Source organism: Parus major, chromosome 2, assembly GCF_001522545.3.
Source record: "Parus major isolate Abel chromosome 2, Parus_major1.1, whole genome shotgun sequence".
Lineage (NCBI taxonomy): Eukaryota > Metazoa > Chordata > Aves > Passeriformes > Paridae > Parus > Parus major.
The window spans coordinates 14,296,231-14,309,031 of record NC_031769.1 but is presented as its reverse complement, the minus strand read 5'-3'; the positions used below and the strand labels follow the sequence as shown (position 1 = coordinate 14,309,031).

Genomic DNA, 12,801 nt, shown 5'->3' with positions numbered 1-12,801 from the left:
AAACAGCAGTGTACATTTTAAAAACTTCAGCTACAAGATGCACAATTGTGCTTTATTTTACAGGTAAAAGACCTCACGAGTGTGGAATCTGCACAAAAGCATTTAAACACAAACACCATTTGATTGAACACATGCGACTGCATTCTGGGGAAAAGCCCTACCAATGTGACAAGTGTGGGAAGAGGTTTTCACACTCGGGGTCTTACTCTCAACACATGAACCATCGCTACTCCTACTGCAAAAGGGAGACGGAGGAGCGCGACAGCGTCGAGCCTGAGGAGATGGGCCCGGAGATCCTGAGCAGCGAGCACGTGGTGGTCAGGGTGTCCCCCTCACAGATCGACTCGGATGAGAGGGAGAGCCTAACCAGGGAAGAGGAGGAATACAGTGAAAAAGAGGAAGAGGAGGAAGAAGAAAAAGACATAGAGGGACTTCAGGAAGAAAAAGAATGTAGGGAACTACAAGAAGCAGGGGATGCAGAAGAAGAAGAAGAAGCAGCAGTAGAAGAGGAAGAAGGGAAAACTGAAGGTAACAAGAATGATGAAGCTGTAAATCAAGCAAGCAATGAAGAACCAGAAGTTATACAAAATAATGGGCAAGTGTCAGAAGAAAATAAGGAATAAAGCTTACATGCTAGGTTTTTTCTATAAAGAAAAAAAAATTGGTAATGAAGTTCCTTCTATATTATACATGCTTTTCATGGAAACACAGTAGCCTGCATACTGTGATTTCTGTTCACTACTGTGTACAAAAATATATATATAAAAAAAATGAAAAGAAAAAAAAAAAAAGAAATCCAGGTGTGCCTGAACCTCAAACTTAGTAATTTTTCACACAGTTTTCAAAGTTAGGAACAAGTTTATAACATGAAGCAGATTAGAAAAATACAGTGACTCTGGAAGCAAAGATTTAACAGGTTGTAGGAAACCTGATTATTAGACAAGCATCTGGCATTGTTTGTTTTATCAGTATTAATTTTCATTCTTAAGTTGATTAATTTTTAAACTGTACAATTGGGAGAGATTTATATGATTTTTTTTTTTTTTTATGGTAAAGCATTTCCTGAATCCACTTCAGTATTTTCTTATGTTTTACAATGTGAGAACTTCTGCACTACGAAATTCCCTTTTGCAGAGACGTGTAATGCAGTTGCAAACAGTGCTTGGCTACCTTTGTAAATTCAACCTAGAAGGTAGCAGTTTCTGACATTAGATGTTGTAGTAGAGCATATTATCATTTAAAGTGTATTGTTAGCCTTAAGAAAGAAGATGATAGAAGAACTGAAGTTTCTTACTCATGTGGTTAAAAATGTAGTTGAGAAGATTGTCGTTGAGTTCTGATTGCAGGGACTAACAGTGTTAATACTGGTAAGGACAGGAAAGTTGTCAAAAACAGTGTTTGTAATTGTGTTTTGAGTATGTAGTAACAATATGAAGGATATGATATGAAGCTTTGTATCTCCTTTGGCCTTATGCAAGACCTACGTGCTGTAAGTGCCATTTATCAGTATTACAAAGGCTCTAAGCAGCCTTTATCCAATGTGTGGCCTACAATAACTAGCATTTGTTGATTTGTATCAAACTCCTAAACTATTCATGGGGAAAAAACACTCAGCCATCAGAGAAGTAAGAACACTGGTATATTTCATTATTTAATTATTTGGTGGTATTTTGGGTTAATACCTGACTTGCAGAATTTCTCTACAATAATTACAAGGGAAATTTTCTAATCTGCTTTATTGCTTTATTGGTTTACTTTAATTTCAGACACATACATGACATGTTATCTGGCTCATAAGTATTTTCAAATGTTAGTTATTATGGACCCCATTTATTAACAATGTTAGCTGATTTTTACCTATCAGTATTATTTTATTTCTTTTAGTTTATAGATCTGTGCAACATTTTGTACTGTATGTCTTCAAACCTGGCAGTATTAATACCCTTCTTACTGACATATGTACCTTTTTAGTTTTAGAAAACTTTTATATTTATGTGTCTTATTTTTATATTTCTTTATTTATTACACAGTGTAGTGTATAATACTGTAGTTTGTATTAATACAATAATATATTTTAGTATGAAAATTTGGAAAGTTGATAAGATTTAAAGTAGAGATGCAATCGGTTCTCTTGCATTGAGATTTGATTTAACAGTGTTATGTTAACATTTATACTTGCCTTGGACTGTAGAACAGAAGAATTAAAATGGGAATGTATTAATTTTACGATTGCAATCAATTCATTTTACCTTTACCCAGTTTTTAATATAAAGCTCTTAAATTTTGAAATTCACTGTGTGACTAATAGCATGATGCTCTGCAGTTTTATTAAGAGATTAGTCTAACCATAAAACTCTCATTTCCTTAGTAAGCCAAATTAGAATAATCTTATAAAACAGTGTTGGGAACAATGTTTAACATTTTTGTGCCAATTTGTTCCTGTATTCATGTATGTATGTTACAAATCTGAAACTTCATTTTTAAGTTCCTTGTTACATCATGGTCATTTTCTAGTTTTTTACCAGACTCCCCATCTCACAATAAAATGCGTCAACAAGTCTGACTTACTGTCATTATTCTGGTAATGTAGAAAGTGCATTTAAATTCTTTCTTTGAGGAGTTGCTGAGACACAGCTCCTGCTTCAGTGTCAATCCTGGGTTTCAGTGATATATAAGGAGCATGGAAGAGAAAGAAGGTTTTGAACTGTTCAGGCACAGGGATTGCTGCATTAGTTCATTGATGTACCAGTGTCAGGAGAACAACTGAGTTTTCAAAATGAAATGTGGGTTGTTCTTTTGGGTCTTTTTATTTTGCCGTACCTATCTAAAATACTGTTTAATGCTATTGTTCAGTAAGACTGCTTTTAAATGAAATAGGTCCACAACTGTTTTCTTGACTTAGCAGTAAGTTAGTTATCCATGGAAAGGCTGGTGTATATATTGCTGTTGAACTTCCCAAAGATACAATGCCAACATTGCAGATATATAATTTCAGTAATGTAAGTATAAAGGCTTGAAAATTTTATAATATATGCATGTTTACAATGTTTTGCAGTTCTAGCAAAGTTTACAGGCTGTTCTTTAAGCAAAGTTCTGTTCTCTAATGATCCGTAAAATGGATTTTCATTTATTAATATGGGGAGCAGGAGGCTCACGAACATCGTTTAAGTTACTTTATATTCACATACCTAAGTTTTGGGTATTTCTTAGTCTTATGATACCAATTTAAATACATACAAAATATTTCTCCCATATATTAATCATTTTAATTCCTGTGCATTTTGCTATACAATACAAATACTTCACTTTTAAGTAAACTTCTACCTTCATAGTACCATTAGCTAAATATGAGAAAGCTGTTTTGAAAAAAGCAACCATTTATGTTGCATTAATAATGTTGCCTTGTAATTATTACTATAACAGAATTAATAAGGTGGTTCAGTGTTTCTCACAGGTAAAAACTGTTTCTGCTCTCTTTTAGGTAATGAAACACACCTTCTTGAAACTATTTTAAGATTTTCTGTATTTTTCATATTCCAAGATGTCTGTGGTGATAAACCCAATGAGACATTTGTTGAAATGGGAAAACTTTGTTGTCTTTAGCGTTAGAACAGAGAATTTTAATAAACCTAATGTTACTCATGTAAGTGACAGCTGAATGTAGAAGGCCAGTGACTTGGATAGAAAGTAAAGTCCAAGCAATTTTTACTCAGGAAATGTCATTGTTTAGGGGGAGAAAATTTATATTCATTACTTACACTATGTTATTAACATTTTTTTTGTCTTAAAAATGCATTGGTGCATTGAGTTTTGCATCTGTTCGGCTCAGTGATGTCTTTGTTGTTTGTGGCTTTGTAACATCATCTGTTATCTGTTTGAAAACCACAGAAACTGTGGTGTGTCTTCATTTAGTTGAGTAAACTCATGTGGAAGCCAGAGGTGCTTAGAGGATGCAGATGCCATTCCCAGCCCTAGCAGTGAGATTCCAGCAGTGAGGAAGCCCTGAGTGTGTGGAGCTGCCTGGGCAGAGGTGATGTAGTCCAAGCCCCAGGGGAGCAGCAGCAGCCCAGCTGCGGCCATGTGGGTTTTGTGATTTTGTGACCTCTCTCTAAATTATGGGCAAAGCAGTTTCAAGGACAGTGAGTTTCACACAGGAAAAAAAAGGAAAGCAAAAGTGTAAAGCCTTTGGTTCTGTCTTTTAGAGATAAATGAAAGTTGGGAAAGCACAGCAAACATGAGATGTGCAGTTTTAATGAAACTCCACTGTGCTATGACCTGTTCTTCAGTTACAAGATGAAAAGTCCATCAGCTGCCCTGTGTGCCCAAGCTGATGTCTGCACCTGCTTCTTCCTCAGGCTCACCACACATGGCTCATCTTGGAACAGCAGTCAGAGAGCAGGCTGACAGAAAGAGAATGTCCTTGGAATTCAGCATGGGACAGAGCCCTGCTGTGCCTGGAGTGCTGGTTTTGATTCTGCTACTGACCTGTCTCCAGAATAGAACAAATCACCACCTCAAAATCAGTTCTACTTGCAAAATTGTGACAGTTGTAGGTCCTCTTTTATTAAATAATATGAGAATAAGAAAAATATTACAGAAGAACTATAGGAAGATTGTTACAGAAGTAAATACTAAGTTTCAGCCCTGGGATGGGAAATACCCTGCAGAGGTCCTGAGCTGACAGGAGAAGAGAGAGGGATTTAAGGCTACAGAGAAAACTGAGGAGAGAAAACAAAGAATACATTGAGGATACATTGAGGAGGAGTAATGACTTCTCTTTCAGTAATATTCTTATGGCATCCCAGTGGTGATTTTGGTGGCATTCTGAAAATCTCCATAGCCTCATTACTGTCTACTTGCTATTTTTCTGGAGCAACCTATCCATATATGTAATCAATATCACAGCAATATTCAGCAATGCTGTATGACGAGCTTGAAAGCTTTTTTAACATACTGTATTGAATTCCAAATAGATTAATGGATGCTAGAAAAAGAACAGAGAAAGTTTTGTAATGGCCAGTCTTTGGCTAATCTCGAGAGTTGCAATGTGTTTCAGTAAATACCTTAAATTTTAGTTGAATAATGTACTATGGCATATCAACCCAGAATGTAACATATTTACCCTAAAAGGCACTTTTGTTCAGACTGAGTAAAAATTGCTTCAACTGGCAACAAATGGTGTACTCACACTCTTGAGTGAAATTATTGTAATGCAATTGTTGCTGGTAAACCCAAAGTCGGTGTCTGTACAAAGAAGCACTTTACTCATGTTTGTGCTGGCAAAGTGTACCTGGGATGGTGGTGGCCACCAGACTGAGTTGCAATTTGAAAGCACAGCTATTTCCAAGATAGAAAATATGACACTACTAAAAGCTCAGTTTTTGCCAGTGCAAAATGCTACGCTGGGGCTTTTATCATCAAAGCAATGAAAGATTGGGACATGACACTCCAAACCGACACAGAACTCTATAACAGAGAAATGAAAATACTTCTTGGGGTACAGAAGACCATTAGAAGTGAAGCTAATGGTGTGAGGATGAGAAAAGTCCATTTGGCCCTGGAAGCTGTAGTAAAGATAGTTGATGGAGGAGGAGAGAGAAAAGAGCTTAATCTGTACTGTGCTGAGCGCTTCTTCAAAGTGGGTTCTTTCTTATTCTAGTCTGCATGCAATTCTCTTCTTGGATAGAGGTTTTGATGTGTGTTTTGTGGTTCCCAATCTGGTGCTTTAAAAAGTACTTTTTTTCTCTTTCCTTGGCAGACTAGCTTGTGTAATTGTTGCTACAATAATCTCTAAATTTCATAGTGTAAATTCAATATTAGTGTATCTTTCAAGCCTGTACTTTGTCATTTATTGTTCATATTTTTCTTGAACAATTGTTATAATGATATTTGCACAGTATGATTATCACAAAAACAAACAAAAAAAACCACAAAAGAATGTGATGACCAAATTAACTCTCAAAAGTGACCAAATACTTGCTACTTTTACTTTATTCCTCTGCTCTTTCATGGCCTCTGGTTACTAATCTGTCACACAGTCGTCTTAATTGTGTGTATCATGCATGTCATACACATTGTATATAGGTTGTCTCTAGGGGAAGCAGTGTATTTTTATATATTCATTGCTTAAAAAAGCAATCTGCTTTTTAAAAATCTGTGATTAAAAAATAAACTGATAGTTGGGACTAAACATGAAATGTGCTGATGAAAGGAGCACTTTTATGGCAGAGTTTGTCCTAGTAATTTGCTGAATATGAAAGTCTTGTAGTATTAACCTACAATTAGGTAAAGTTCTCCAAGGCCTTACCTCTAAACTGGCAAATCCCTCAAAAGATCTTTAAAATTTTGAGAACAGTGGCAAGTAATCTTTAGATTACATATTTGAGAATGCCATTTTGGTCTTTCCTTTGGTATTCTGCTTAGCCTCCAGTCCTCTGATTCTGCTTTTAGATTTTGATATTTCTCTATTGGGGACCGTCCTTGGGTTTTGCTCATCATTGTGTAAACTAAGGTTTGTGTAATGATCACAAGATTCACATTCTATGTTAATTCAGGAATGAAGGGGATAAATTATTAAATGAAAAAAAAAAAACAACCCAACCTGAAACGTGCCTATGCTAACTTTGTGTTGTTCCTGACGAGCTTCTGTTCTTCCACCTGGAAACCCTGCTCACTTTTAGCTTTGGGCCCAAAGGAGCACCAGTCTGACAGCACTTAGGATGACTGGGTCCTGTTCCCATCTCTTACCCTTCAACATCCCTCTCTTTAGGCCAAATTCTGCATGAATATCATTATATCTCTTGATCAAACTTTCTACATTTTCAATAACAGGTAAGCTGTTGCAAAGATATAGAGGGAGCATTTTGCTCTTTCAGTGTGCAAAAATAAAACCTGTTGAACCAAATTGTTCAAGAAATAAGTTAATTGGAAGATCATGCGAAATCCTGAAAAGAACAAGAGCTCCCAACAGGTTTGCAAGTTCTTGAACACAAAAAGGGTATTTGGAATGCTACTCCCTTCTCAAATCAAATGAATCTGATAATGTGATTGTGTATACAAAGTCTCAGACTTTGTATACACAGTATCTCTGTGGTCAGTAGTTCTCAACTTCTTTTGCCCTGGCTGAGCATAATGCTGTCACTGGTCCTCTCCAAACCGGGAGATGAGCTAAGACTTGCACAGACTCTGCTTGAGTCCTTGTGGTCAGAAAGGACACAGCTCCCTTGTTTTGGTGAGGGGAAGGAAGGTTTGACCCTTCTGGAAGTTGGATTGAGTTGTCCTGCCAGCAGCACTTTATGTGAACTGCTGCCCTGCTGGCCAGGCAGTGTTTGCAGTTAAATGGTGACCAGGGCAAATGATCTCAGCTGTGGTTGCAGAGATAAGAGAGGTTTCCATCAAGGCAAGCTGGCTAAGCTGACCTCAAGTCAGCTTTTCTTCCCTGATTTAGACAGCTCCAAAGAATGCCTGAGGCACGAGCCAGCAGTCATGCTTTGGAGGAGCTACTTACATCGCTTACATCGCTTACATCGCTCAAGCCCAGAGAAAAGCCGCCCCTCAGTCTGTAAATTACAGATTCTTGAGAGTGGTGATTTGTGTTTCCCAAAACATTGTATTGTCTTTAAAATCCTCCTTTTATCTTCTTAATCAGGCTTCTTATTGACATTCTGGTCTCCCAGACAATCTGTTGTGTCCTGAAGCTTAGGGAGAGGCACTCTATAAACCAAGGAACAAGGAATTCTACCACTGGCATTAGTGATGAGTATTATCACCATTTCTGTATCTTTTCCAACTGAGTTTTCCTGTCTTAGGAGAAAAAAAAAAAACGTATAAAAAGAAATAATTGATGAGTGGTAACATAACTTGAACAGGGTTAGTCAGAGTTGGGAACAGAACTGAGGACTTTAACATGGGAAAGCCTTCTGTCTTACTTTGGCATGCAGTTTGTTCTGAAGGACAGTGGCAAATGCAGCATTTCTATGATTTTCAGCAGCCCAGGGGAGCTCAGCCATTAGCAGCTACACCACTTGACAAACTTAACCTCTTACACTGTTGTCAGAGGCCAATTCTTCAGCCCAACCAACAGTCTCAGACTTTGTATACAATTAAGGTGCCATATGTGGGGTCAGTAGATGCCAGTAAAAAAAGGGCTGGTGGGGCTTTTGCCTAGGTGGTTGGTTGCCACCAGCAATTTATTTCCAAAAATGTTCTCAGAAACCAGTGGTACTTGTGTCTTGTTGCTCCCTGCACAGGCTTATGCTGGGATTGCTGCTGTACATGAAGTGGTGAAGATCTGTCGGTCTGGAAGGAGCTCAGGTTCTGCCAGTGGCTCTTATGGAGGGGAAAGAATAAAAGTTCTGCTGATTCTCTATAGTTCCTGCTAGCCCAATGCATCATCTTGTTCTTAGTAGGTTTTTGTGAAGGTCACCTGTTAGGGACATGTGTTTTGGTTCCCCAATAGTGGCTCTGCCTGCAATCCTCAGGGGAGAGGAGCTGAGAGGAAAAAATACCTCAGTGCAGCAAATTGCATGTATGTTTAAAAATACATATTTTTCCTTCCTTCTCTACAGAAATTGCTTATCCCATGATTACTTATGTCAGTAAATTCATTATAGGATCTGCTTTTTCTCCTTTGCTATTAAAATACTCTGATTTTTCAACATTAAGGAAAAACTTAATCTCTACTGTAGTTTCTTATTTAATCTAGTTCTCATTGCTTCACCATTTATGTTTAGGGACAGTACTGCATTGCTTATTCTCTGATAATGGAAATACATTTAGTTCACTGAAATCTGAATCTGTTCAGCTCACTGCATATAAAACTAATTGAAAATACCTGGAAAATTTGATGTAAAAAATGATGCAAATACTTCATCACAAGAGCCTTCTATAGGCAAAGACCATTTGTGTTGCTTGTTTTTTAAACTGTATTTTCAAAACTGATGTTCAAGTCCATCTTGTGCTCCTCCTGCTACCCAGTTCTGTCAGTTTTTCCCCGTAGATCAAATCCACCCAAACACTTGTGCATCCCTTGTCACTGTTGTGGGTAAATAAGGTTCTCGTGCTGTGGCCATGTTATAGTGATTGCCTCTACTACTGGAAGAGCCAGCACTCGAAAACACTAGAACAGGAGGCAGCCTGGCTTCATTGTTGTAGTAGAACTGCCTCAAACAGACCATTGCACCATGATCTAGTCATAGACTTCCTTCTAAGCACAAATTTTAAATTTTTCTGGGATTTCTCATGGTTAATACCCTTGTAGTTCACAAATTAGCCTTTCCTGTAATCCCTCTACATGAGCTCTCTCCTGGAGCTTCTGAAATGCATTTTTCCCATCTTTCTGCTTAGGTATGTAGACACATTGTTTACTGATGTGGAATCTTCCGAGTGCATGTTGATATCCAGTTCTCTTTGTGAAGAACCCTTGCTCCCCCATGGTGCATGTTACCATCAGTGTCATGCAGCTTATGGAGATGCTCTGCTGAATGACCAGCAATGACAAAGAGTGGAAGGATGCACCTGTATAATCTTTGATTTGCTCTAAGTTTATGATAATTATATATTTCCCAGCCAAAAAAAGGCAGAAATAAACTAAATAACTTTGTGGAATACCATTTCCTTGCTATTAATGGCATGTAACCACCTATCTTGGTTTTTGGGCTTGATCTCCTAAGAAGTGGTATTTGTGAGCTTGTGCTGCATGTCCCCTTCTCTCATCTAACATTTTGACCTTAGGATTATGCCTGGCCAATTTTGGCAGGGAAGGTGATGTGTCAAAGACGTTAAATCCTTGCATGACTTCTGAAAATTGGCTTCATAGGGCAAAGGACCAAACTAATGTCCTTGCTAAACAAAGGTAGCTATTACTGCATCCCTTACAGTGCAGTTGAACTGCACCCAGCATGTGCTGCTGCTTGTCCAGCAAAGAGAGGTAGGAAAGATGAAAGTGGGTTTCATTAGTTCAATCACCCCCTTGTTTATGCTGTAATTTGAGAGGACAAAAGATAAAAGAAAATAAACAAATGCAAAAGTGTCAGTATAAATGTCTAATTAGTGATTTACTATTGCAGTGCCTTTAAACAGGAGACTTGAACTGACTACAGTGTCTGGCCATTATCCATATGGGACACTGCCAACAGGATTGATACCTTCATCTCTGTCACAGGCTAAGAATCATGTTTATTTGTTCATTCTCCAGCCAAACAAATACAGGATGCTGTCATGCAATGTAGAACTAACCCAACAATGGAGTCTTTGTCTTCCAGGAGGGCCAGAATGGAATGTGCTGCCTTGAAATCTCCTCATTTCAATGGAAAAAGTGAGCGCAAGTTTCATATGTCCTTCATGAGTGCTGTAACATGGAAGTAATCATGAATTATCTTGTCATTCCCACACCAGTGTGCAGTTCAGTCCAAATGTTTTAGGTGGGTTTAAGCATTTCTTGCCAGTCTCCCCAAGCAGTAAGGGTGAAGGAAGAGATGATCTGTGGGCTCTAATGGATTAATCAGCATTCTGATGCTGGTGCACTTCTGGGAATGCCAGAAGCAGATGCTTAAACCTCCTGAGAACTATCTTTCCAAACTCTGAGTCTGCAATTCAGCAACCATTGCAGTCAGTATTAGTAAATGTTGCTGCTCTGGAAGGGAGGATCCAGCGCCCTCTCATCCTCTGCCCTCTCCCAGTACAGCCCCATCAGGACTGATCCTTAACAAGTGATTTACTTGAAAATAATTTTACTTGAAAAACCAGCCGTTTTTCCTGGATTATTTTTCAGCTGAATCAGTTCCCCAAGTAACACCAAAGCAAGAGAAAGGAATGTTGGGGGGTGGATTTTTTCCTTTTAGACTGGTGCAGAGCAGGCACAGAACATGTTCTGAAATGTTCTTGACTTTAACTTAAAGCTGGTTTCCCAAAAAAGAAACAATCTGTAGAGTTTATTAGTCCAAGACACGTATCCCAGTGTGAGTGCTGAGAAACAATTTAGGTAAAATCCTGTCATTGTAGTCAGCAGCAGTAACAGCTCATAGTTAAATCCAGACTACTGGGTTTGCTCTGCTCTTTTTCCTGCACTGACATTGGTTACTCTGAAATGTAAGTAAGCAGTGTCGTGTAAATGAACTCCTTTGTTCCCTGTGTGTGTTACTTCCAGCTACTGCTAAAAACTTATTTTGTGATGCAAGCAGATCGTTTCTGTTTTGAGCTAAGAACTATTTCCTGTGCTGTTTGACTTAAAATAGTTCTTCCCCACTCTCCCACTCCTATGTCTGTGCTTTGCATGCTGCTGCTCTTGCTAAAACTGCAGAGTAGACTCTGGATTACAGGTATTCTACTTTTCTGTGTTTGCTTTATTCATCACAGCGTTTCTGTATGTTCTGATAGGTACCAGAGTGAAGCCAAGAACAATGTTGCTTAAGATTGGACTGAAGGCCAAAAACTGAAGTAAATTACAAAGGTGAACAGGACTCTAGTAAGAGTGGGCTGCTGGCAGCATGTCTCTGCAAAGGCAAACGTGTGCTGCTGAGTTATGGTCAGACCTAGAAAATGTCCTTTGCCCTATTGTGTCAACCCCTCTTTTTTGCTTTCAAGCTGCTACAAGAGCAGAGGGCACAATTAGCTCCATTAGTCATTTAGCAGATTCAAAATCTGAATGGGTTGGATTTTCTCTTGCTTATAAATGAGGCACTGTCAGCAGGATGTCGTCACGCTGAGACTGGAAGCTAGACATAAGAAAAGACTTGAGGGCCTGACCCTGGAATGGAGTCCAAGGATCTCCATTGGGAAGCTACAGAGTGCAAAGGGAAAATTAGGTGCCTGGCATTGCTTTGGCTGAGGGATGCACTCAGGTCCTTCTGTCCAGATGTTCTCCAAAACATGGATTTCTCCCTGAGAATCTGTTTTTCCAGATCTGTGCTGGACAGGGCTCACTGGACTCCTTCAAACCCCACTCCTTCCCATGTGTAAGAAATAAAATTACTCACATGAGAAGGAACCCAATATCCTATTTAATCCACCCATTGTCACCTCAGTAATTGATCACCATAACCTAGCAGACACAAAGAATTTCAGAGCAGCACTGGTACACACCCTTTCCTTTTGTTGAGAGTGCTTTCCTCTTTAGATAGTGTTTCAGGACCTGTGAGAAAGGAGAAGGTGGAGAGAGGACACAAGTCATACAAACAAGCAGAACCTGTCTCTGATCCTGTGGGAAGGGCAGTCCCTTGGCACAGGAGATGCCCATGTGCACTTGCTGTGTCCCAAGGACCAGTCCATGCACGTTCAGCCACCACGATGGTGTGGGAGATGAGAAGCACAGCGTGAGCACAGCACGATGCTCTTGCCGAGTGCTCTCGCTCCAAGCTGCTGCACAAGGAATAGGTACCTCTTCCACCCAAACTTTGGAAGAATACAGTGAGATGACCTCAGAGCACAGCCTGCAGATCAGGCTCGTTAGGAGATTTTGGGATCTCTCTAAAACAAGGTGTCTCTCACCTTGTAACTGGATAGGAAGGATGAACAGATCCACTGGCACTGATTCAGGTCCTGATCACCTGGGCACAGGGACCTCTGGGTGCTCTAATGAGCCACCTCATTAGATCTGGCTTCTGCTGTCTGCATCACATCAGCAAACACATACACTGGCTGTTTCCATCAACAAAAAAGAAGTGCATCCATGTCCATTGCCTTGCTGGTTTTTACCCAGTCTCCATATGAAATCTTTCCAGCTAAGAGTATGGCTCCGCGATGTTTTCAGACCTGACCCACAAAAGTTTTTTTTATAGCTATCCAACACATGGTCAGCAAAGC

General features: G+C 39.1%; 1 protein-coding gene across 1 annotated transcript in view; it reads left to right on the top strand.

Annotated features, from left to right (window-relative positions):
• Window positions 1–2,563, top strand: part of ZEB1 (zinc finger E-box binding homeobox 1) — a 103,210-nt gene extending 100,647 nt beyond the window's left edge. Inside the window, exon 9 of the mRNA XM_019005661.2 lies at window positions 64–2,563. Coding sequence (XP_018861206.1) covers window positions 64–623 — 560 coding nt within the window. The 3' untranslated portion in view covers window positions 624–2,563. The remainder of the gene's footprint in view (window positions 1–63) is intronic.
• The last annotated feature ends 10,238 nt before the right edge of the window (window positions 2,564–12,801 follow it).